The sequence below is a fragment of the Marmota flaviventris genome, chromosome 18, assembly GCF_047511675.1.
Source record: "Marmota flaviventris isolate mMarFla1 chromosome 18, mMarFla1.hap1, whole genome shotgun sequence".
NCBI lineage: Eukaryota > Metazoa > Chordata > Mammalia > Rodentia > Sciuridae > Marmota > Marmota flaviventris.
Window position 1 is genome coordinate 52372793 of NC_092515.1, and position 25098 is coordinate 52397890.

The 25098-nt window shown below is 43.7% G+C and overlaps 1 protein-coding gene across 2 annotated transcripts in view; it reads left to right on the forward strand.

The window, feature by feature from the left end:
- Nucleotides 1-25098, forward strand: part of Znrf1 (zinc and ring finger 1) — a 103015-nt gene that overhangs the window by 69571 nt on the left and 8346 nt on the right. For both annotated transcript variants that reach the window (XM_071604295.1, XM_027933302.2), the window contains exon 2: nt 18509-18604. In XM_071604295.1, the coding sequence (XP_071460396.1) occupies nt 18509-18604 (96 nt within the window). The remainder of the gene's footprint in view (nt 1-18508; nt 18605-25098) is intronic.

Consider the following 25098-nt stretch of genomic DNA (forward strand, 5'->3'; position numbering starts at 1 on the left):
CATAAGCATGATTTTGGCTTCTCCACATATGTACCAGTTCGGGCCATAAGTTGAGATCAGGCCACCAGACTACAGGGTGTATATGGACGGTCCACATACGAACACATAGCCATTCCAGGCTGCCCATCCCTTTGTTTATGAGATATGAGAACCCACAGCAAGAGTGTTTAGAGAAAGGTGCACAGTGTTCCCATAAGTTGGTGTCTAAAGGGTGTGAGCTTGTATTTAAATCTTTGCCATCATAACCCTGAATTATTTATGGGTAGACTTATATTGTGTCTAGAATTTGCTTCAGAATAATCTGGTGCAGGGGGAGTGGGTGGGGTGAAGATCAGATGACTATGTAATTTATCATTCAAGCTCAGGCACGTTTGAGATTGAAAGAGGGAGCTATTAATTACACCAGGACAATCTTAAACCTGGATTGTCCTGGCAAACCAAGACATGGACACCCCAGGGAAATACAAGACAGGAATGACCCTGAGTTGATCATTTTGAAACTGGGTAATGAGTACCTAGGAGCTCATTATATCTGTTTTTTTGATTGTTTAAAAAATGTCCATGACAAAAAAAAGTTTTTAAAGAAGGAAAGTTATCAGACTGCTGATGTATTTAGAAGTTTCCACTGTTCTGGAAATGGCTGCTGGGTCCCTTGCCAACCCCAGTCTGGGATAGTAAGCCCAGGTCATCTGATGTTGGCCTCTCTTCCATGTTTCTGGGCAGAGTGTGTGTGTGTGTGTGTGTGTGTGTGTGTGTAGGAGAGTAGATGGAGAGGCCCTGCCTGCTCTGGTTGGTAGCATGAAGAGAAACTGCAGGTTGTTCTAGCCTAACATGTCTTGGTTTAGCATGGGGACAAAGGCTGGCCCTCATCCTGTCCCCAGTATTGTCAGGGCCTAAGTGGCAACTGAAACAGATCCCTTCACACCTGCTGCATACCACAGCCTGGCGGCAGGTTACTCAAGTCTGTGTGCATGCACATGTGATTATTATCTGTGCCTTTTATCAGAACCATGGGTGGCAGGAAGCAGCAAGACCGCAGTGAGTTCTTAACTGACATTCCGTCACACACACACTTCCCATCCTACTTAACCCTCACTGTGGTGTGGCAGTTGCTGGAACCTTGAGTGGTAGAAGGCAGCCTGTGCTGGGAATGGACTCAACAGGCAGGCATACCCTTAATTTGTTATCTCTTTCCTGTTGTACAGCTGGGCCATTTTCACACAGTTCCACGAAGTGTGATATTCATTCATCCAACAGATATTTTCAAGAGCCTCTCATATGCCAGGCTCTGGAGATACAGCAGTAAAAGAAACAGATTCTGCCTTCAAGGAGCTTATTTTGTAATGGGGGCAACAGACAGCAGGTGCAGCGGTGGTGAGTGCTAAGAGGAAATATAAAGCTTGAGGGGTGGGGGCTGAGGGATTGAGTTGAAAATGTGAAAATGGGAACTCTTCTGATGGGTTGTCTAAGTAGGTGCCTGAGAAAGGAGCCAAAAAGCAGATGTGAGTACAGTAGGGAGTAAGCAGGTGGAGAAGAAGTGTCACTTTTCACAAGTTGCTTAGTGTTTAAGAATTGACTTTAGGGGGCTGGGGTTGTGGCTCAGTGGTAGAGCGCTTGCCTAGCACATGTGAGGCATTGGGCTCAATCTTCAGCACCACATATAAAAATAAATAAAATAATAAAGATGTCCAAAAAATAAAAAGAATTGACTTTAGGATGATGTTATGTGGAGGTCATTGGCAACTGTGGTAAGGGAGGTTTGGGAACTGGAATGGGTTCATAAAGGACTAGAAGGAGAGGAAGTGAAGATAGCCATTTTAGCTCTTTTCATGGAGCTTTTTTTTTTTTTTTTTATAAATAAGGCAGTTGCTGGAGGTGTAGGTAAGATTGAGAAAGCATTGTGTAAACTGGGGAATGGCACATGTATACTGACTCAGGAGAAAAGGGAAAATATGTTTAACAGAACTCATTGTAAATGACCCTTTTATATGATTTAGCAAATATCAAATGTCCCTGAACATGAATGGTAGTACCCTGAGATCTGGTTCAGTTTTCTTCTTTGGAGTTTCAGCAAGTAAATCATAAATGATTGGACCATTCCTGAAATATCTATTATAATGTTTTGATCTTTTTTCTATAATACTTCTCATGTTTTACAAATTTTCTGAACTTTTAGATTATAATTCCATACCCTTTTGATAGTCTAAATCTATGGATCCATTTCCCCAGAAAAGCACTCTGAGGACTAGGCATATTATTTCTGGAGGTTAATGGATCTTGAGTCCATTCCAAGAGTGTCCAGGTCAAAAAGCTGTGCATTAGATATATTCACTAGATGGCCACTGAAAGCTGTGAAAATCACAGAATGAGAGCTCTTGGCCATTTTTTCCCTCTTCTTTAGTAGGTCATCAGTTCACTGAGCATGGGAATATAATGTTTTGCCATATTCCCTTACCATTTAATATCCAGAATAAAGATGAATGAACAGTCTGAATTGGTTGCTTATCCTGAGTGTGGCCAGTGGAGCTCCAAGAGAACACAACCATATTCTATAAGACTGAAGGTTTGTGCCCTGTTCTCCATTTGTGTGTCAAAGCCCTGATCCCCGGTATCAAGGTATTTAGTGGCGGGACTTTGTTTCAGGGGTTGGGGGTTGCTTTAGGAGTTTGCAAGGATAGAGTCCCCATGATGGGACGGTGCCCTGGGAAGAAGAGGAAGAGACACAAGTGTTCTCTGCAAGCCAGGATGAGGGCCCTCACCAGACACTACATCTGCCAGCACCTTGGTTTTGGACTTCTCAGCTTCCAGGCCTATGAAGAATAAATGTTTCAGCTTCACAGTCTGTGGTATTTAATTACAGCAGCCCAAACCAATACCCACTTCTTTACCATTTTTAGCAAGCCAACTACTCTCTCCTTTTTAAATCTGATCCTTTGGAAGACTAACCATGTCTTCCTATGCCATTGTATTAGTTTCCTTTTACTGCTATAAGAAACTACCACAAATTTGATCATACATTTATTTTCTTCCTTCCTTCCTTCCTTCCTTCCCTCCCTCCCTCCTTCCTTCCTTCCCTTCCCTCCCTCCCTCCCTCCCTCCCTTCCTTCCTTCCTTCCCTCCCTCCCTCCCTTCTTTCCTTCCTTCCCTTCTTCCTTCCTTCCTTCCCTCCTTCCTTCCCTCCCTCCCTCCCCCAGGGTCTTGTGCATATTAGATAAACACTCTACCACTAAACTATTTCCTTAGCCCCACCCCATTTTGTTTTTGTTTTTTTATATTGGAAATTGAACCCAGGCCACTTTACCACTAAATAAGCTACATCCCCAACCCTTGTTTTATTTTGAGATAGGGTCTTGCTAAATTGCTAAACTGGCCTTGAACTTGCAATCCTCCTACCTCAGCCTTCTGAGTCCCTGGGATTACAGGCATCTACCACCACACCCACCTTCTCGGGTCCTTTTTATTTATTTTTTATTTTTTGACAGGGTCTCACTGAGTTGCCCAGACTGACCTCAAACTTGTGATACTTCGCCTCTAGCCTCCTGAATAGTTTTGATTACATACATACACCATCACACCCAGCCTGACATTTATTTTCTTAACATTTTTTGGAGGTGAAAAATCTCAAATGAGCTTAAGTGGGCTGAGAGGTAGCTCAGTGGCAGAGCACTTGTCTAGGACACTGAAGGCCCTGAATTTGATGGCCAGTAAAAATAAATGAATGAATGAATAAATAAATAAAAACTAAATTAGAAATTAATTAATTAGAAATCTAAATTGACCTTACTAGGGACTGAACCCAGTGGTGCTTAACCAGTGAGCCACATCCTCAATCCTTTTTTGTATTTTATTCAGAGACAGGGTCTCACTGAGTTGTTGAGGCTGGCTTTGAACTTGTGATCCTCCTGTCTCAGCCTCCCAAGCCACTAGGATTAGAGGTCTATACCACCAAGCCTGCCTACCTTACTAAGCTTTTTTTTTTTTTTTAAGTTGTAGTTGGACCTTTATTTTATTTATTTATATGTAGTACTAAGACTCGAACCCAGTGCCTCACACATGCTAAGCAAGTGTTCTGCCACTAAACCACAATCCCAGCCCCACTTACTAGGCTTTTAAAAGCAAGGTATTGTCAGGGTTGCATTCCTCCTGGAAATCCATTTTTTGCCTTTTCAGCCTCTAGAGGCTAAAATGTAACATCTTCAAATTTCTCTCTAACTGCTTCCATAGTCGTTATCTCCTATGTCTCTCCAACCTCTCTAATAAGAGCTGGGCAATTACATTGGACCAATATGGATAATCTCCCCCATTTTAAAATATATATTTCCCCCAATGGAAGCCAGGAGCACTTTACCACCGAACTATATCCCCAGTCTTTCTTTTTTTTTTAGACAGGGTCTCACTGCAGGCTGGCCTCGAGCTTGCCATCCTCCTGTCTCAGCCTCCTGAGTTGCTGGGATTATAGGTGTGTGCTGCCACATCTAGTATAAAATTCTTAATTTATCACATCTGCATAGTCCTTTTGAATGTAAGGTAACATTTGCAGCTCTGGGGATTAGGATGTAGATGTCTTTGAGGACCTTTATTCTTCCTACAACACACTTGTACAGTTATGTACATATGTTCTCATTCAATTGTTAGGTTGTTTAAAAATAAATTTCTGTAATGAAGATAAGAAAATAGAATCTCAGGGCTGGGGCTGGGACTCAGTGGTAGAGCACTTGCCTTGCATGTGTGAGGCCCTGGGTTCAATCCTCAGCACCACATAAATAAAATGAAGGTATTGTATCCATCTACAACTAAAAAATTTTAAAAAGAAAAAAAAATGGAATCTCAGGAAGGTGAAGTGGCCACATTACTTATAATGAAAGAAATAGTACTTGAATACTTGAGTCTTGAGTCCAGATCTGCGTTTTTCTGTTCTTTTTTTTTTTTTTTTTTTTAACTGAGGATTAAGCCCAGGGGCGCTTAGCCACTGAGCCACATCCCCAGCCCTTTTTATATTTTATTTTGAGACAGGGTCTCAAGTTGACTTAGGGCCTCACTAAGTTACTGAGGCTGGCCTTGAACTTGCAGTCCTCCTGCCTCTTAGCCTCCCAAGTGTGTATGTGGGGGGGGGTTTACAAATATATGCCACTGCACCTTTGCAGTGTTTTTCTGTTCTATGTGGCTGCTTGTTTTTTCATTCTTTCCATAGGGTCTCACTGAGTTGCCCAGACTGGCCTCAAATTTGTAATACTTTGCCTCTAGCCTCCTGAATAGGTGGAGGTATTTGAATAAATGATATCTGTCAATATTTCTATTCCTGAAGCCTATATTCAGGGAAGTCAGTGTGCTGACTTGAAATGAGGGAATGTCAAAATCAATGTAAAACTATTCTTCAAGGTGAAATGTCAAAATGACTAAGGAATTCCCATTTTATGTGGTCCTCTCATAATATGTTTCTAAGGTCTAATTCAGAGACTGCTTACTAGGGTAATTCTTTGTCTGTTGAGACATGCTTAACTCTGTTACATTGTATCACACACCTTTCACTTTCTAGCCATATTACTTATTATCATTGGGAGATCCTTGGCTTTGTTAATATTGGAACTTTCACCATTACTGAAAATTTATGAGGTGTCCTCATGTTCTTCCTACCATATTGAAGTCTGCCCTCTACCCTTCTTGCTTCCACTGTCTGCCCTCCCATTCTTATGTACCAGATTCAAATAACCTGCACCAGAGAAGAAAAACAATACAATAATACACTTCACACACCGTGTGTGGAGGTCATGCACTATTTTAGGAACCTTAGATTTCATTGTCCTTCTAATTTGTGCTGTGTCTCACGGATGTGTCTGGGAAATTCTTTTCTACCTTTTGGTCTGTACTTTATATCTCTCTAAGGTCTTCCCACCTTTTCCTCAGTGATCACTGTAGTCATGGATGATAGAAAAGCAAGGCCTGAAGCATGAAGGCGCATGAAGGCCTTTTTTTTTTTTTTTTTAACCCTGATAGTTCCTTTGATAGGGCTGATCGCTGCCCTGTTGTTGAGCTTTCAAAACAACTCTGTCCTACTCTTGGCTTCTTCTGTAGATGCCATTTCAAAACACAGTTGTGGCCTACAGGACCATGTTCTCTGAGTTCCTGCCTCCATCTGCTTCAGTGTTGGAGGTACAGCTGAGCAGAGGATGCTTTGATGAGAAGGGGCCGGGTCGAGGTTCAAGCAAGAAACCAGTTTGCAGCCTTGCTAGGGCCCAAGCCTGAGCGGTAGCTTTTGTGAAATGAACACAGCAGCATGTGTTCTGCAACCTGGGATTATAGTAGGAGCCATGGAAGAACCTTCTAGTGTACCTCCAGTGATATGAAGGCCAGGCCTGTCATCATTAATAGATGTAAGTTACACAGTGTGAAGCAAATGGTCTTGTATAAACAGTCACTTAGATCATAATGTCACATCCATTGGCTGGTGAGTCAGATACTCTGCTGAATATGATCTAATGGTGTGTTCAAGCATTTTCTTTCTTGTCAGTAAAAAATTCCAGTGGAGTGGACACTGCCTTTAGAAACCCAGAAATAAATTATTGATTCTGTGTAGATATTTTTGTAAGATTTCCCGTCTTTGTCCTTTTCCCTTCTCTAACTCTCCTTTATTCCTCCAGCCATACCCCCAAACATACATGTGCACACATTCATTCTGTTTCTCTCCTTCTCCCCCTCTCTGTGCCCCCATATTTCCCCATTTAAAAAAAAAAATTTGGAAAGCTGGTTGAAGGTTATGGTTTTAACTAGATCAATAAAGACACATGAGTTGGAAAGCAGTCTATATCCAGTGGAGAAGCAAGCCTGCTGCGGGGCACTTCCCAGGCTAGTTTGGTTTCTTTGGAAAAGTCGCTGAGGTCACCTGCTATGAGTAAGGCTCAACCTGCAAGGTTGATATCCTGCCCAGCAATGTCACCCTCAAGCTGGAGGAAGTGATTCTCCTTTCTTTTGTAATGTAGAAAAAGTCCACAAATCCTTGCCTTTTTTGCTTAAAGACCAGTTTTTTGATAGTTTGTTTTGGTACTGGGGATTGAACCCAGAGGCACTTTACCACTGAGCTATATAGCCCCAGCCTTTTTTTTTTTTTAGTGGTTGTAGATTGACAGCATGCCTTTATTTTATTTTTATGTGGTACTAAGGATTGTACCTAGTACCTCACACATTCTAGGGAAGTGTTCTGCCTCTGAGCTACAGCCCCCCCCCCAAATTTTTATTGAGAGATAGGGTCTTGCTAAATTGCTGAGGCTGGCCTTGAATTTGCAATCCTCCTGCCTCACCCTCCCATAGTTGCTGGGATTATATTGTGGCATGCGCCACAATGCCAGCCTTAAAGACCAGTTTTTATTGTTGCCTTTAAGAGTGTTCTTGGACATTGTGCCAACACTATAAAATCCACTCCAGCAGTGGTTATGAGTATAGGGTCAGAGGAGCATAGGTGCATGGTATGTTGGGGATTGAAATGGAGGTGGGACAACCTCAGCAACTTAACAAGAACAAGGTATTCAGTTAAATAACTAAACATTTCCTGACCAGATCTATCCCCATTGCCTTCCTTTTAGGTAATCTCTAATGTCTAAGAACTAGAAGTAGTTCTGGCATGATCCTTTGGATACTGAACAATCTTCCTCTTTGAACAGATGGCCCATCCTTTAAATAAGACATCTCCAAAATACAAGCCAAATGTTCCCCTGGAGACCTTTAGATCCACACTTTTGGAGTTTTAATTGGATGCCCCTAAACTTGTCCAATCATGGCAGCCAGGTGACAAGGAATTATAAGTCAACATCCATGTTAGCCAGTAGTTGGAAACTTGATTCCCACTCACATTAAGGTTTTTATGTTCTTGTACCTGCTCAGGTTCAGTCAGACCTTCAGGTCTCTATCCCTGCCTCCAGTCCTTTCCCTCCTAAGCAGCCCTTCTTCTCTCTGGAAGAAATGAGTTACAGGGTCAAGGGAAGAGAGCCAGTAGATCGCCAGAGCTCCTGCTGCTGGCAGATGCTTTTCCTGTTCTTCAAGTGGCTGGAATGCTGCTGTTGCAAGTTGGACTTGCTGGCTGGCAGTGTGGGTTTGACATCTGGATACTCTGTGTACCTTTACATGCACACTGTACAGTTCTTCCCTCTGTTCTGCATGTCGATATCTTCACTGAGCCTGTTCTGGTTTGCAGCAAATGAGCAGGAATAGCTTTATGTGGTATGTGATTGAGTCTATATATTTGTTCAAGTATGTATTTTTCATATATTCTTTGGCTTAAAGGCATATCCAGGGCTGGGATGTGGCTCAAGCGGTAGCGCGCTCGCCTGGCATGCGTGCGGCCCGGGTTCGATCCTCAGCACCACATACAAAGATGTTGTGTCCGCCAATAACTAAAAAAAAAAAAAAAAGGCATATCCATCTCACAATTTAACAACTCTATTTCCCCTTTTTTGTTCTTTTTGCAGTGCTGGGGATTGAACTCATGCATACTAGGCAAGAGTTCTAAACTAAACTAAACCACATCTCCAGCCCCAAATTTAACAACTGTAAAATCAAGATATGCCACATAGTCATATCTTAAAATTATAATTGGCAGCCTCCCCTCCTACTGCCAAAGGTTCATAATGATGGCTCTCATAAGTGATCAAATGATGACATCTCGGAATCTACAAAGTACTTTGCATACATACAACTCATTTTTCACTTTTTGCATGAAGAATTTATGAATTTCCTTGAATCGGTAGGTTTATCAGCAAGCGTCAGTATATTAGAGCAATACCAATTCAACCAATAAGAGGGCCTTTCCACATTTCACATTGCCTTACCTACTTGACATTCATGCATCCATCTTTGGTTGGGCTTTAAAGCAATTCTGGACAGTAAGCAGAGCACTGCAGATATTATAATAGCTTGTATGAGGTCACTTGGCTGGTAACTGGCAAAGTCTGGGTTTTCTAACTTCTAGTATCTTTCCTTCAAACTAGTCAGCACAGAATCTGGAAACAGAAAATGTTGGGGGTGGAATATAGTGTGCAAAGAGTAAAGAATGGACATCATCACTCCTGTGAGAATTTGTGTAGTAAATACAAGTTGGGAATCCTGACACTCAATAGAAGAAATGACTAAGCACAGTATGTTAGCTTATCAATATGGAATGCAGACATTGAAAGTGATAAGTATATAGATTATTATTGATTCAAGAAATTATGTATATTTAAAGAGCAGAATATAAATATCTAAGCAGACAACATTCTGGGAAGATAGTGGCTAGAATACATGCCCAGTGCCAATTATTACCTCTTTAAACCAAGTAGAGGAGCAGGCCAGCAGGGCCCGGAGGGAGTTAGAAAACTCCAGAGACAATGTAAGAAGTTATGGAGGAAGAGATATTAGATTATGACATAGTAACCAAGAGTCTTTTCAGCTTAGGAGCTTAGCACATGCATTTATTTTCCTAGTGCAGCAGTGTGCAGCACGACAGGAGGGGGACTTTGTCCACTGTTGTTACCTGCCGCAGTCTGGCTGGGCACAATTCAGGAGCCACTTATCAAGCAGAAACGAACTTTATTTTTAGAACACACAGGCACTCCACAGGAGCTCTTCAGGAATTCCCTCAGACCCCAACTGCCACCACCGGCTTCCCATGAGCCTCCCAACCCCCCACTCCTCCTGCTCTTGAGGCCGATTGGCTGGGTTGCATGGGCGGAGCCAAAAGAGTCCCCCAATGAGCAGCTCTGTGGTCTGAAAGGGCGGGGAAACAGCCCAATGAGCATCACCACAGAGGAGCCAATCAGCTAGCAGCTGGAAGTTTGCTGGGGCCACAGTGAGCCAATCAGCTGGAAGTTTGCTGGGGCCTCTTGGGCTGTAGCTCTCAACAGTTCCCCAGCGACCCAAAGCTACCAGGCTACCAGGCTTTGTCTCAACACCTCTTTCCTGACCACTGCAGCATTGCAAATAGCGTGGTGAATCATGCACTGGCTCTTCAAGTTTTCTTGGATGTGTATTCATTACTTCTACTCACATTTTATTGGCTAAGATAGTAAACCTACCCTTAACTTCAAAGGGAGCAGGCAAATACAGCTGTACTGTATAGCTTGAAGAAGGAAAGCTAGAAATAATCAGTAAATGGCATTCATGACTAATCACTAAAGAAATGATAAAACAGGAAAAACAAATTCTGTAAAAGAAGGAAGACCTGAGTTTGCATACTGAAAGATATAACTGATGAGAAAAGATACACCTAGCATATCCTGGTAACATTTTGAACTCTTAGGATGAAGAGAAAAATCTTTCAAGCTTTCAGGCCAGGGGAACAAATAATTTACAAAGGGGGAAAAATCACATTGGCCCCCAGATTTCTTATTTGCAACACTAAAAAGCTAGAAGATGGTGGAATTTCATCTCTATATCACTAAAGATAAAAGGAATATTCCTTTATGTGAAGAGAGTTATTATAAGGAATTGGCTCACATGATTACAGAGGCTGAGAAGTCCTAGCCTATAGCCTCCTGCAAACTGGAGACCCCAGAAGTAATAAACATTTCCAGCCTGAGTCAGGAACCAGGAGAGCTGATGGTACAAGAGCAAAAGAATCCTGTACCCAGCCATCAGTGAAAGAAAGGTATTCTGAGTGTATGCAAGGATTCAGATGTGTCTCCCACTGTCCTTGTTATGATGCCTAGATGCTCCACCCTTGCTGGTCTAATGCATCAAGGTCTCAGCTTACCTGTCACCTCCTTAGAGCCTTTCCTGACCACTAAATTTACCTTAGCCAACACACACACACACACCTTTTTCCCCTGCTTTCTCTTCACAACACAGCTTCCTGCTTGATGCTTTTGTTCAGTGTTTCATCATGAAAATTTCTAATACATAGAAAAGTTGGAAGAAGTTTAATCCATGTGTCTTTTTTTTATGTATTTCCTTTTAATGCAGCCATCAGTATACTTCCCTCTAAAAGCTTCAGTGGATATGTCATTAACTGTAGTTGTATTTGTTTATGGGTTTTTCTGATTGAGGCAAAATTTGCAAACAAAAAAAATCTCAAATCTGATAAATTTTTACAAATTAATGCATGTATATGTACTCCAAACCCTTCTCTTGATATAGAATACTCCTATCACCCTAGAAAGTTTTTTATCACTTTCTCAATCTCCTACCCTCTAGGGACAACCATTGTTTTTTTGTTTTTGTTTTTTTCCCATGATCAATTGGTTTTGTCTGTTCTAGAACTTACCATAATAATTATAATCATCCTGTGTGCTCTTTTGTTTTTTGTTTGTTTGTTTCTTTTTTTATGTGTGTGAGGTGCTAGGGATTGAATCCAGGACCTTGCACATGCTAGGCAAGTAAGTGCTTTACCACTGAGCACATCCCAGCCCCAACTTGGCATGTCTTTAATGTTCATCCAATTTGTTGCATGTGTCAGTAGCTTGTTGCCTGTTATTGCTGAGTAGTTTTCCATTGTATTAAATGAACATTCCACAGATTCTTTATCCATTCTATTAATGGCCAGTTTGGCTGTCCATAATACAGCTGTGATAAACATTCTTGTAAATGTCTACTTGCAGACATGTTTTCATTTGGAGGTGGGTAAATATATACACGAGAAATTACTTAGCTCACAGACTGAGAGTATGTTTGTTTTATGAAGAAATGCATGACCTTTGTGGCTGGGCTTGTGCTCAGTGGTAGAGTGCTTGCCTAGCATGTGTGAGGCACTGGGATCAATTCTGAGCACCACATATATGTAAATAAATGAATAAAATAAAGATCCATCAACATCTAAATAAAATTTTAAAAAAGAAAAAGAAAAATATGACCTTTTCCTAAAATGGCTATCATTGTACACTCCTCAACAATATATGAAAGTTCCAGTTGCTCCACATCCTTACCAACTTGTGGCATCGTCAGTCTTTTAAATTTTATTGTTTCACATTTTAATACACAGGATTCTCCAGAGAAACAGAACCTCTGTGTGAAGAGAGTTATTATAAGGAATTGGCTCACATGATTACAGAGGCTGAGAAGTCCTAGCCCATCACCTGCAAACTGGAGACCCCAGAAGTAACAAAACATTTCCAGCCTGAGTTCAGGAACCAGGAGAGCTGATGGTGCAAGAGCAGGAAGAGGCTCATTGTCCTAACTGGAGCACTCAGGCAGAACAAGAGCAAAGTTTCGCTTTCTTGCCTTTTTGTTCTATTCAGGCCCTCAACAGATTGGATGAGGCCTGCCTATTGGGGAGGGCAGTCTGCTTTGTATAGTCTGCCACTTCCAATGCCAGCCTCATCTGGAAACACCCTATGGACACACCTAGAAACAATATTTAGCCAAATATCTGGGCCCCCTATCACCCAGTCGAGTTGATACATAAAATTAACTATCACAACAGGTATGCACACACACATACACAAATTGATTTTAGCTGTCAGTGTAGGTCTCTTCAAATATCTTCTTTTGTCTCCTGGATAAATAGGTGAGCCCCCAGGCCCTAGAACAAAACTGCAGAGACTGAGTCTAGAAGAGAGGTATTGAAAGAGACAAAAAACAGTGGTAGAGCACTTGCCTAGCATATGTGAGGCACTGGGATCAATTCTGAGCACCACCACTGGGATCAATTCTGAGTGCCTTTCCTCAGTTCAAAATGTTCTCCAGGAGACACTCCCTTGCACCTCAGCAATTGATAAATTATACATTTGTTTTTTAGTAGGAAAATGTATTTGTGTCTGTGAATGAAGAATGTAATACCTTTACCAAATCTCATGTTACCTCTCTGATCTTCTATTTGTAATAAATCCTGTTTAATAAATTCATTTGGTCAAGTCCCATTTTACTGACATTAAGCCCCACAAGAATGTGACAGGGAGAGATCAGAGTTGGCAACTGGGAACTGACCTGTAAGAACAGAGTTGGGGGAGTTGCTCTTGGAGCTCCAGGCTGAGAGGAGTCCGCATATCTCCTCTTCCCCTAGACAGGAGGCCTGCCCCAGTGAGGGTGATCATCTTCCTTTACCCTGGTTGCTTCTTTTGATTCTTCTACCTTTAGGTGATCCCAGAGACAAGCAGAACTGGGGCAGCCATTAAAATAGCGCATCAGCATAGGGAGGGAGGAGAAGGAGGGGGAGAAAACTGGAGCAACATGCAGTCAGCACATGGTCCTGCCAGGGGAAATCAGGTCTTAAAGGAGAAAGTAGCAGTTTGGGATAATGAGAAGTATATTGGTCCCCAGAGCTCAAAAACTAACTTATATTATAAGCTGAGTGTTATAATGGTTTAGGAGAGTTCTTCTAACTGGATCTTGTTGCCCCATCCTTCCTTAATTGCACCAGGAGATGGGAAGGACCCTGGTGATGTCTGAGGACCAGGGTACCTGACCCAAGAAGATGCTTGTCAAAGCACGTGACTCTGAGTGTTCTTGGGATTACCTACCAATGGGCCGTTCCTTTGACCTGGCACTAAAACTGTCACCAGGGACAAGGACAGACTTGTCTCCTCTTAGGAGCTTTGGTCTTTGGTAGATGTCAGAATAGCAAGGTATTCCCCATGTAAGCATAGTGTCTGATGAATTGGACTCTCCTCCATTCTTCTGGATGTAGAAACAACCTATCTGATGATAAGAAAAAGGAAAGAAATGAGGTCTTCATTAGAATTACTCTCTTGGCTACTCTCAGTGGAATCCTATATCATCATTTGCTTTATTGAGCCACTAGCACAGAATAGGACCATCACAGATAAGTTACCTACGGTACTGTCAGACAGTTCTTCCTCATTCTGAGACATTGGCATAAAAGGACAGGAACCAAGTTCCTACCTTTGCCTCAGTTTGATGCAAGAGACAGTGGCTTAAGGTGAATGAGGGTCAGACTTGGCCAGCAAGCCTGAGCTAGCTGACATCTCCCTCCATGTTAGTGGCAGACATGTAACAAATGCAGATGGACAGGCATCTGAAGGCCTTGGAGGGCTGGCTTCTCTTCCCCTGCCTCCAGGGTATACCAGGCAGCATCTGATCTAAGAACAATTTGAGAGAGTTCTGAAGAGCCTACCTGAGGCTTTCTCTTGAAAGAATGTAAAGCCCCCCCTGATTCACTGTTCCCAAGTGCTTCTGAGGCCTCTGAGAAAATTTGACAGAGTCATGTGAACTAGATTACTCTGCAGATCATTGGTTTATTTTTGTTTGCAGGGCTGTTTTTCATTTGGTACAGACTTCTTTCCAAATGGAATCAAAATTTTCTAGATATTTTACCTTCAGATAGCTCACAAACATCACAGTATTTATCATTCCTTAGGGCTATTGGTGCTGAATCAAGGCTGGACAATTACGAGAAAAGATTGGGGCAGTAGAGTAGTAGAATCCATCGTGATCATCGGATGACCTTTCAGGAAAGAAAGTGGGGACATTAGTTTTTTTTTTTTTTTCCCTTAGCTCTCTGTATTTTTCTGTCCCTCTTTTTTCTGTTATTTTCCATTTAAAAGGTAATTTGTAAACCCAACATCTTAACCAGTACTGTAGGCTCAGTGCCAAGTGGAAAGCAGAACTCTGTTCTTCCACATTAACAGAATTCCCAGAAAAATTAACTAAATTCACCATTGTGATGGGATTATTCAGAACCATGGGTACTTCAGGAGAAATGCAACGACATGTTGTAAGGTTTGAAATGAGTATTCACTAAGACCATGTCTGGGTTCGTTTTGCCATGTAACTCCTCTTTCTGTGCTAGCCAGCAGTGGCACACAAGTGCCAGCTCCATGGGCACTCTCTGGTCATGTCCTAGCTCTGGCTGTTTATAGCTGCATTAACCTAGAACAGCTTCCTTAATCTTGTGGTCCTCAATATCTTTGTCTGTGAAACAGAGTTAATAACAGCACCTACCTTATTTTTACCTTGCAATGAGAAGGCATGTAAATCCTTTTTGGACAGTGACTGTCCATACAAATAAGTCAGTAAATGCAAAGTGTTATTTCTTTATCATCATATCCAAGAGGTGGTGCCGTAGAGGTTAAACAGACTGTTGTTTCCTCATTGGCGGTATGGAAAGTGCCAGTAGCCGTGCACAGTGCTCTAGAAGTTCAAAGGAAACTGTGGGATCCAGCAGAGATGTGGCTGCTGGCCACTTCCAGCAGACTGCTTGGCCTGTGGCCAGTCTTCCCTTGTTCAGGGTCCTACAAGTACATCACCATAGACTGCAGTTATCCTAAGTCCTTCCTTTAACCCTTTTATTCGTTCCTGTCCCATCCAGTGCCACTTGGCCCAATGATGATTCTACCACCTACGTTTGGTTCACTTCTTTTCACAGCACTTCCATGTTTCTTGTTTCATTTAATCCTTGCAAGAGTAAAATGAATTCCCCTATCTTTTAGATGAGGAGTTTAAGGTCCACAAGGGGTAGATTAGTTGCCAGGGTCTTGAAGCTGGAACACCTGGGTCATCTTCCCATTTCCCACTTACATAGGGTTATTTTGTGAGCCTTCACAAAATAACACATAACAAAAGCACCCGGGGGTACTAACCTCCCTTTAGTTAAAATGCAGGCCTCCTGTCACCAAGCTTCTTCCTTTCCAGAGGCAACATCTCCCAGTCTACCTCTTTTTTCTTTTTTGCAGTGCCAGGAATTGAATCCCGGGCCTCATGCATGGAGGGAAGTGGGCAGGCATTCTGCCACTGAGCTGCATTCTCAGCCTCCAAACCTTCCTCCCTCCCTCCCTTCCTTCCTCCCTTCTTTCCTTCCTCCATTTTGTTTTTATGTGGTGCTGAGGATTGAACCCAGTGCCTCACGTATGCTAGGCAAGCACTCTATCTCTAAGCCACAACTCCAGCCCCTACCTCTTTCTTAAAATGCTGTGGCTAACTCTTTCTTCCCTAGTGGAAGAACTTTGGGCTCAGAGCTAAGAAGTCTAGTCTTGGCTTTACCATGTCACTCATGTGACCTTTCAAGACTCCAAGGCCTCACTGGAGCCTATTCTCTCCTCTGTATAATGAGAGGGTTGCTCTGATCCTTTTTCCCCCATGACATACACATTTGGTGACATGTCCTGGTAGACCTTCTTTTTGGGTGGCCTGCTTGCCAACGCCTTACCTATAAATTGACCCCCCTTCTGCACTCAAGGAACCACACTGGAATACAGGGAGTGCATATGCTTACATTGGGTAACCGTGCATCTATTCTAAGTTATCAGGAAAGTGAGGAAGTGTAAGGCTTTTCCTGGTGAAAGATTACTTTAAACACCTCAAAAGGACCTTGAAGAGTACCTCCCTCTGTGCTACCACAGTCTCAGCCCTCAGTCTGCAAGCAGGATACTAACTTAGCAAGTTCAAAGTGCAGATGTCCTGTAGCCACTTAAAGTTTACAAAACCTTGTTCTTTTGAATTGGAAAAAAAACCACAACACTGTGAGAACACCAAGGGACTGGGGTTAGAAATGAAGAGCATCTTCATTCTGAGACTCAGGTTCATTCCTCATCTCTCCATTGTGTATGTGGCACTGGATCTGCACATTTTTAAACTGATTATAAAATAATCAGCCTGGTGCATTTTAGAACCAATTCTACCAGAAAATTGGGGGTGGAATACCACTCTCTTTACTCCTAAGTTCTTTTTTCAGTCTTTTGGTTTTTTAACTGTGCAGAGGTCAGAAATGAAAAAAATTTGTCTGGAGTCCCTGGATTGGTACCATTTCCAAGGCTTTTTAGCTGAGATGCTTAGATATTGATAATCTTTGAGGGAAGGTCTTAAGGGATTGGGGACCATTCCATATAGTGTCCATTTTGACCATAGTTAACCAGGCCCTGAATTTACTGTTTGGTCCTGTAGTTCAAAGCATTGTCACTGGAAAAAAAAAAGAGTATTTGGGAGACTTGAAGCAAATGCTTGTGCCAGCTTGCTTCCTACCTCAGTGCCACCCACCCCAGTCACAACTTTCCACACAGATGAGGGAAGTAGCCACAGGAAGAACACTGGGAAGGTATGAACTCTTCTCTGTTCTGAGACCAACAACAGTCAATTTTGAGTGCTTGGCCTTTTATCTTTTCATAACTAATACTAAAGACAGTCATTACCAACATCAAATAAAATTGTGGATGAAAAATTAGACCAAAAAGTAACAGGAGTGTGAAATCTTCACATAAGGAATTAGATATGCCATATTAGGAAGTGCAGATGGGCAAGTAGGAATCATAGTCACGAAAGAAAAGCTGTGTTGCAGCTTTTTTTTTTTTTTTGATGCAAATAAATAACTTTTCAATATCAGTGAATCTTTTTGATAGAATTTACATGGAAAAGAATTGACCTATTTAACAATTATTTCAATAAAAGTAAAATGGATAAGATTGAAAATATTCGTTTCTATTGTATTAAAAAAAGAAAAGAAAACTAGGGATCCAAGCATAGTGGTGCACACCTGTGATCCCAGTGACTTGGGAGACTTAGGCAGGAGGATCAAAAATTCAAAGCCAACCTTGGCAACTTAGTAAGAAGAAGTAGCTCAGTGGTAAAGTGCCCCTGAGTTCAAGCCCCAGTATAACAAAACAAAACAAAACAAAATCTAGGGATTAGGTTTACTTAATGCATTGAGTTCAACACAAAAGATGCTTGACCAGAATTCACTAGTACTAAAACAGTGCTAATGAAACCTTTGAGAATATAAATGGTCCAAACTTCTCTGGGAATAAAATAGCAGATCATGAAACCCTGTGTTCACCTGGCACCTCGAAATAGCTATTTCGCTTGGTGACATTTGGAAGCACTTTGGAGGGCTACACTGCTGCTTTCCTTCCCAGAAGACAGCTGCCTTAGCCATGAAGGAGGCACAGGGTGTGCTGGGTGAGGAATGAAGGTGCTACCTGGCTGGGTGGGAGAGGAGTCTGAGCAGGTTGAGGGATGGAGGTGCCAATGACTATGGTAATTCCTCCCAAGGGTGATCTAGCCAAATGGTTTGAAGGCTGTGAGGTAGAAAAATATTAAATTCTTTGTTATTCAAAGATTGATTATTCAGGCTGGGCATGTTGGCGCACGCCTATAATCCCAGCAGCTCAAGAGGCTGAGACAGGAGGATCATGAGTTCAAAGCCAGCCTCAGCAAAGGCAAGGCACTAAGCAACTCAGTGAGACCCTGTCTCTAAATACAATACAAAATGGGGCTGGGATGTGGCTCAGTGGTCGAGTGCCCCTGAGTTCAGTCCCCAGTAGCCCCCATAGAAAAAGATTGATTATTCAGCTGTCTTGATTTGCTTCCTCTATCCTTGTTGTCTACTAGACCCTACTGGGAAAGGGTCATGAAGAAAATTAAGCTAAAACCACATATCGGTGACCTCTGTTTAACATTATCAAAGGGTATGTGACAGGAGAGCCTTAGAGAAAACTGGGAGCCAAAGGCTGTGATGGAAAGGCCACAGTCATGATGGTCTAGATTGTCATTGTCCATGTTGATGCTACCCCTACACACATCATTTGAGTGTGTCTACATTTATTGTAGATCCTTTGGATTTGGAGAAGACATTTCATTCTGTTCTCCTCTCTTTCAGGTTTCAAGTGCCCCATTTGCTCCAAGTCTGTGGCTTCTGATGAGATGGAAATGCACTTTATAATGTGTCTGAGCAAACCTCGCCTCTCATACAATGGTAAGGGCTGGGCCTTGCTGGCCTCCTGAGGTTGTTGTGGGTATAGCCAGTTCTGGGAGAGGCTCTGATTGAGGGGAACTGTACAGTTTTATTCGCCTTATGGCAGGAATGCCTACATGGTGATAAGAAACCTATTGTTTCAGGGAGCTGGGAGTACAAGTTAGTGGCAAAGAAATGGGCCAAGAAAGGTAGGCCCAGGGTCAGGTCCATGGCACCGTGAAAGATCTCAGGGCTTCATCAATAATCTTCCCTCTACCCCTTCTGTTTCATGGACATACCCATTCTTTCATCCTTTGCACACCTGACCATAGCAGGCCCCAAGATAGCCAGACTCACTCTAAAAGCCAGCAAAGGGGGCTAGCAGGAGCATTGTCCCTCCCTGGGGAATAGGAGCCTGTGCGCTGGTGGTATGCACAGGATACTGGAAGCCTGGTCATCACCTCACTTTGCAACTCAGGTGAACACCTGATTAAGCCCTCTGACTCCCTGCAGCAGAGAACATGAGGGAATCGGTGAATCTAAGGACACCCTTTATGGATTCAAGTGCTGTCACACAGCCTCAATGCTCCACCAAGGCTTCCTACCTTGGAGGCTGCCCTGAAACTAAGCAGTGAATATAGCAGGAGGGGGGATCATGGAGCCCAGGATTCTGTGACATTCAAGTCTCCCTAATATCTCCAGGGACAAAAAAGTGTCAACAACTGCCTGGGTATACTATGAGTAAAGATTCAGAGTTCAGCTGATCTGAGTTTGGACCTTCCTCTACCACTCACTATTATCTCAGATAAGTTGCTTAGCATAGTAGGGCCTCAGTTTTCTGGTCCATAAAATGGTGATAGCATTCCCTCATCCATGGGATTCTTGACCTAAGATATATTACACAGAAAACCCCTTACCTTAGCACAGAGCCTGACACATGGTTGGCAGTGGTCGTGGGAGAGGCAAGGCCTTCCATAGGCTTCTTATGGCAGTTTTCCAGATAGATGGCATAGTGCCGCTTAGCTTATGCTGCTGGGGCACTGTGGTTGTCCATTCTTATGTCTTTAAACTGATCTCCAAATTCTGTTCATCAGAGAACTTCATGGGTGTTGGCTAACCCTGCAGTAGGCCCAGCCTCTCAAATTAAAGTCAGAGCAGGGGGGCTGGGGAAATAGCTCCACTGGTAGAGTGCTTGCCTTGCATGCACAAGGCCCTGGGTTCAATCCCCAGCGCCACAAAAAAAAAAAAAAAAGTCAGAGCAGGGACTAGAAGTTATGGTATCTCAGAATCTGAGACTTGTTTTTCCTTGCCCCCATCCTAACAATGGACATTTCCTGGAAAGGCTTTCCTCACACCAGATATGTTCTTCCCACATAAAGCATCAGCCATTGATTCTGGGAAATAAATCGGTGACTAATCTGATCTGCTCAATTCTGCTGAAAACATATCCTACCACAGGTTGAGTAACCCTTAACTGAAACGCTTAGAACAGAAGTGTTTCAAATTTGGGAGTTTTTCAGATTTGGGGACATTTACATAGACATTACCAGTTGAACATCTCTAATCCAAAAAATCTGAAATTTGGGGGAGCCATGTCACCACTCAAAAGATTTCAGGGGACTGGGGATTTGGCTCAATGGTAGAGCACTTGTCCAGCCTGTGTAAAGCCCTGGGTTCAATTCTCAACACCAAGGGAAAAAAAGTTTCAGATTTTGGGAGCACTTCAGGTTTTCAGATATTCTGATTAGGGATACTCAACCTGTATTCTCAAATCTCTTACTTAACTTGCATGGCCAAAAGATTATTTCTGTGGGCAGGAATGCTACCTGCTTTCCTCAGCTACAGGGCAGATCATGCCCTGACTCTACTCCTGGTGTTTCCTTTCCCTATATTTCCTGCCTAGTATCTGGAAACCCTTTCTTTCCCAGTAGACAGCCTTTCCTTGTTCCCCAGAGACTGGCGGCCGCCATGTTCCTGGATCCATTGTTATGTGTGCTCCAGGCTTCCCACACTCAAGCTCAGCTTTGTCCCTGTTGACCATCTCTGTCTGGAACCATGGAGGGAGAGTAGTCTTCCCTGTGTCTCATGGCCCTCCCCACCCACAGCCTCAAATGCTCTATTCACTTTTGCCCCACATGTATTGACGCCTCCTGAAGACTTTTTTGTCCTATGTGTTGCTGGGGAGACCTCTCTGTAGACACTGCCCTTGCTGTCATAAGAACACAAAGATGCCTTATAGCAGACTTGGCCCTTAGAGTTGTAAGGAAGAACTGAGGAATAGCTGTGAAGGACAGAATGTTCTCGGGGCCACCCTGAGTTAGGAGTGATCCCACACCACCATGCCAGAAAATGGGAAGTTGAGGGTCTCCAGCTCTTCTCCCAGAGAACTGCCCATGACACCTTCAGATGTCCCCAGGAACTCCTCTATGTCAGCACTTGAGTGTCTGGTGCTCCTGGTCGCCCTCCCACCAGCAGCCTAGGGGAGGGTCCCTTATATTGGCCAGCTGGAGGTCGAGGGCTACTATTTTTATTCTGTTTCTCATTTTCCCCTCATCTTACTTGAGATGCCACCTTTCTGGGGTGCGCGTATGTGCATATGTGTAAGCTAGAGTCTTTAAACTTGAGGCTCTTTCCGGACACGGTAGCACACACTTGTAATCCCAGCAACTCGGAAGGCTGAGGTAGGAAGACTTCAAGTTTGAAGCTAGCTTCAGCACCTTAATGAGACCCTGTCCCAAAATAAAATTTAAAAAGGGCTGGGCATGTTGCTCAGTAGTAAAGCACCCCTGGGTTCAATCCCCAACACCAAAATAAAAAATAAACTTGAGGTTCTTTTGCAATAGGCAATCCTTGCTGAGTGTGATGGGCACACCTGTAACCCCAGCTACTCAGGAGCTTTGTCAGGAGGATCATAGGTTTGAGGCCAGCCTGGGCAACATAGTGAGACACTGTATAAAAAAAATTTTTTTAAGTCAATCTTTTACCACCAGAGGCAGAGAGGCCACAGGCCAGTCACTTCCTATCCTGTGAGTAGAGTTGTATGAAAGTGATGAAGGTGCTTCAGACTCAATTTCCAGCCCCTCTGTGTATATGAGTAATGTGGAAAGGAGGCTTTGGTGGCTTGAACTCCTCATATTCAATCTTTGTCTTCTGAAAATGCTTAAACCTTTTTAGCAGGGAGGACTGCATTTGCAACCTGGGGGTGTGTGTGTGTTTGTGTGTGAAGAGAGGAGTCCCTAGGGCATACCAGGAGCATTCTAGTTCAGATGGAGCACTCGCACTTTAGGGCCACAGATGGTTTCTCCAGGAATATATTCTACCATAATTTCTCATCACCTTAGCCTCGTGTGCTTTGTATTGCCTTATCTTTTAAAGACATTTGGAGTCTCTGAGGTGTGAACTCTTTGAATCTTTCTGGAAAGAACGCAAGGTGAGGCTTTCTTAGATGATGAAGAAGTTCTATTTTCTCATGAAAAGTCACTGAAACTCCTGGTCACTGCCCTTGGAGACTTCCCATCTACACCCCCACACATTCACCTTCCAAAGTTGCTGGCAACAATTGGGGAAAGTTTTAGAAAATTTATGATGGTTCTGTAAGATGGAATTTAGTCGACCACCAAAGAAAAAAAGTAGAAACCTCCTAAATGAGACAAATAGAAGTAGTATTTTTCTTATTATGGGGGTTGGCCTGAGCAGAGAGTTCCAAATATCTCCAGTAGCTGCCTGCCAGATTTTTTTCTTTTCCTTTTTTTCTTCCAAGCTTAGGAAAGGCAAGACTAGTTTAACTGGTTCAACCAGTACTTAAAAGAAAAAGTGAAGACCAACACCTGGTATTCCTGGACACACACCAGCTGGGGAGGCTTATGAACAGCAGAGGTTAGGGGTAGGGAAGGGTGTAGGCCCCAAAGTACTGTTAGATCCATAGGACTCCTGGCAGATAAAGATGCTATGCAGGAGAGAGGAAGGAGGTGGGAGGCTGGGTTGTGGGTAAATGTGGACAGCTTCAATGGGCCTTTTCATTTCTGTCCCTTTTCAACATCTCTGTGGCTCTGAGAATAGACGAACTTGCTTTGAAAAATACATGCACGAATTTTGACCTTCAAATTGCTCAGATAGCAGAACAAGCTCTGAGATAGGGATCTCATTTTTGCCCCTACCAAAGGAGAATCACAATTCCATGGGGGGGGGGGGGTCACCTGAAAGCTTAGGGGTGCTGTTCTAAGACCAGTCAGGGTTCCTCAGCACTGAGGGGTTCCATTGGGCAGGGGGTTTGCAGCAGAGTCAAGGAGAGTGTGGTGGCCAGCATGTGCTTCTTCAGGAGACTCTTCTCCCAGTTCTGTTCAGGGGCCCAGGCCCATGCCCAGCTTCTTGACTCATTATGCCCGCCCTCCCCTCTCTGGAAATGCTATAAAGCATTCTTTAAAGGAGAGCAAATGTGGCTCTCCTAAAAGCAGAAAGCCTCCTGTTTTCTGGTACCCTGAGCTGGCAGACCTGCACAAATAGGTGCTTATTTTTCCTTTGTCTCCTACCATTAGAGACCCTGATGTTGGGATGGAAGTAACCTGTCTTATCTTGGGACTAGGAAAGCCTTATCCTGGCCAAGGAATTAACCCAGCCCTGTGCAAGGCTCTGCCCAGAGCTTTTGATAAATGCTGGCCAGAAGCTGGAGCCTGGCATTTGTGACAGTGTCCGTCCTGATGTTCCTCCTGCTAGGGGAAAAAGAAGAGGGAGTTCATCCAGGGCTGCCAGCCATTTCTGACCATCTGACCAGCCAGATTGGCCACTGCTGGGTCATGAGGAGTGGGAGGGAGGGAGGCCTGCAGGGACTTGGTGCCAGTGGGGAAAACACTAGAAAAGACGCTGTGTGGAAGTGTGGGCAAACTCTGTAAAGATGGAGCACCCCAGGCCTGCACTTTAGTCGGCTCACCTTTCTGGGTTATCCTCATTGCAGCCTAATTCACCAAATTGGTTGGATTGCACCTCCTAGTCCTGAGGTGTTGGGATGGGGTGCTGCTGGTAGGGCACACTTGCTGCTTTAGATTTCCCCTTTTGGCTAGGCCTGGTGGCACATGCCTATAATCCCAGCTACTCAGGAGGCTAGGCAGAAGGATCACAAGTTCAAGGACATCCTGGGCAACTTAGTGAGACTTTTTTCTCAAAATAAAAAAGAAATACTGGGGGTATGGCTTATTGGTAGAGTGTCCCTGGGTTCAATCTCCCATACCACCACCACAAAAAAAATCTCCCTTTGCCTAAAGGGTAGAGCACCCCAGAATCCCATGGAAGGAGCCAGCAAGGCCTGACATTGGTATCGCTACCCTGTCCTGGGCATGCCCTAGGGACTCCTCTCTAGCAGACTGGGCCAGCAGCTCTGCACTAAAGAGGGTGCAAGACCAGCCAGTATTCCACACATAAACTGGAAATGAGGCCAGGGACAGAGCCTGCATCATTTGCTAGGTGTTCTCCCTCTGGCTCCCACTTTCGTTGTCACTGTCACAAGGCATTAAGAAACAAACATGTATACATGGTCCTGCTCTCAGCTGCTGCTCAGAAGTGCACACCAGCCTTTCCCCCAACTCCTGTGCTACCAGCAGCTCTGGGGGTCCCTTGGGGTATGTGTTGCCACAGATCTCTGCAGAGGAGCCAAGCCTAGCATGCCAGAGGGCAACAGGGTCATCTTTCTGTCTGAACTGTCTACTGCCTACTCTGAGCACACACTTGTGTTTCTCTACTACTTCTGAGACCCCATGCACACTTCAAAAAAATGGGGAAATTTGAAGCTGTCTCTGAGATAGTAGTGTTTTTGAAACCCAAGGGAATAGGCCTATGTAGCCTAGTCCTTTAATGGAAGGAGGCAGGGTGCCAGGGTGGAAGGAGCTTGAACTTGAGAGTCACAGCCATTTAGCAACTTCATGAACTTATCCAAGACTCCACCCCAAGTTCTTAGGATTCCCTGAGATTTGTTTGTGAGGCTCCTACCATGTTGCTGGCCCAAAGGAATGAGGGCCCTTTTCCTTCTTCTCCTTCCGACCCTCCTCTTTGACTTCTTTTCCTTGACAAAAACAGCTGCTAGAAGTGCTGCCCCTGATCTCAGCGAGAGAGAAGTATGCCATCACCTCCACCTCAGTCCGCCGCAGGCATCACACCTCCCACTTGGTTTCCAGAGAGCTTTGCCCTCCATTCTTACTTGGTTCACTGGTCAGGTTGTAAGAACAGGCACTGGCACCATCCAGTACCACCCCAGCCAGGCCAGTGACATTGGTTGCTTTGTACATGGTATCAAGAAGGTTGAGAACAGCTTGAGAGATGGTAAGAAAAAGGCAGAACCCAAAGGCAGAAAGCTCAGCTTTGCTCCTGTGTTCTCATCATCCAGCATTTGTTGAGCCCCTCCTCCTGGGTCCTGGGCATGCCAAGTCCTTGGCACTTGAGTCCATCTGCAGTGTGGCCTCAGCATGTGGCTGTGGGCCGCAGGTTCCTGTCAGATGGGTATGGAAGTCGAGTGGGAACCAGTTGAA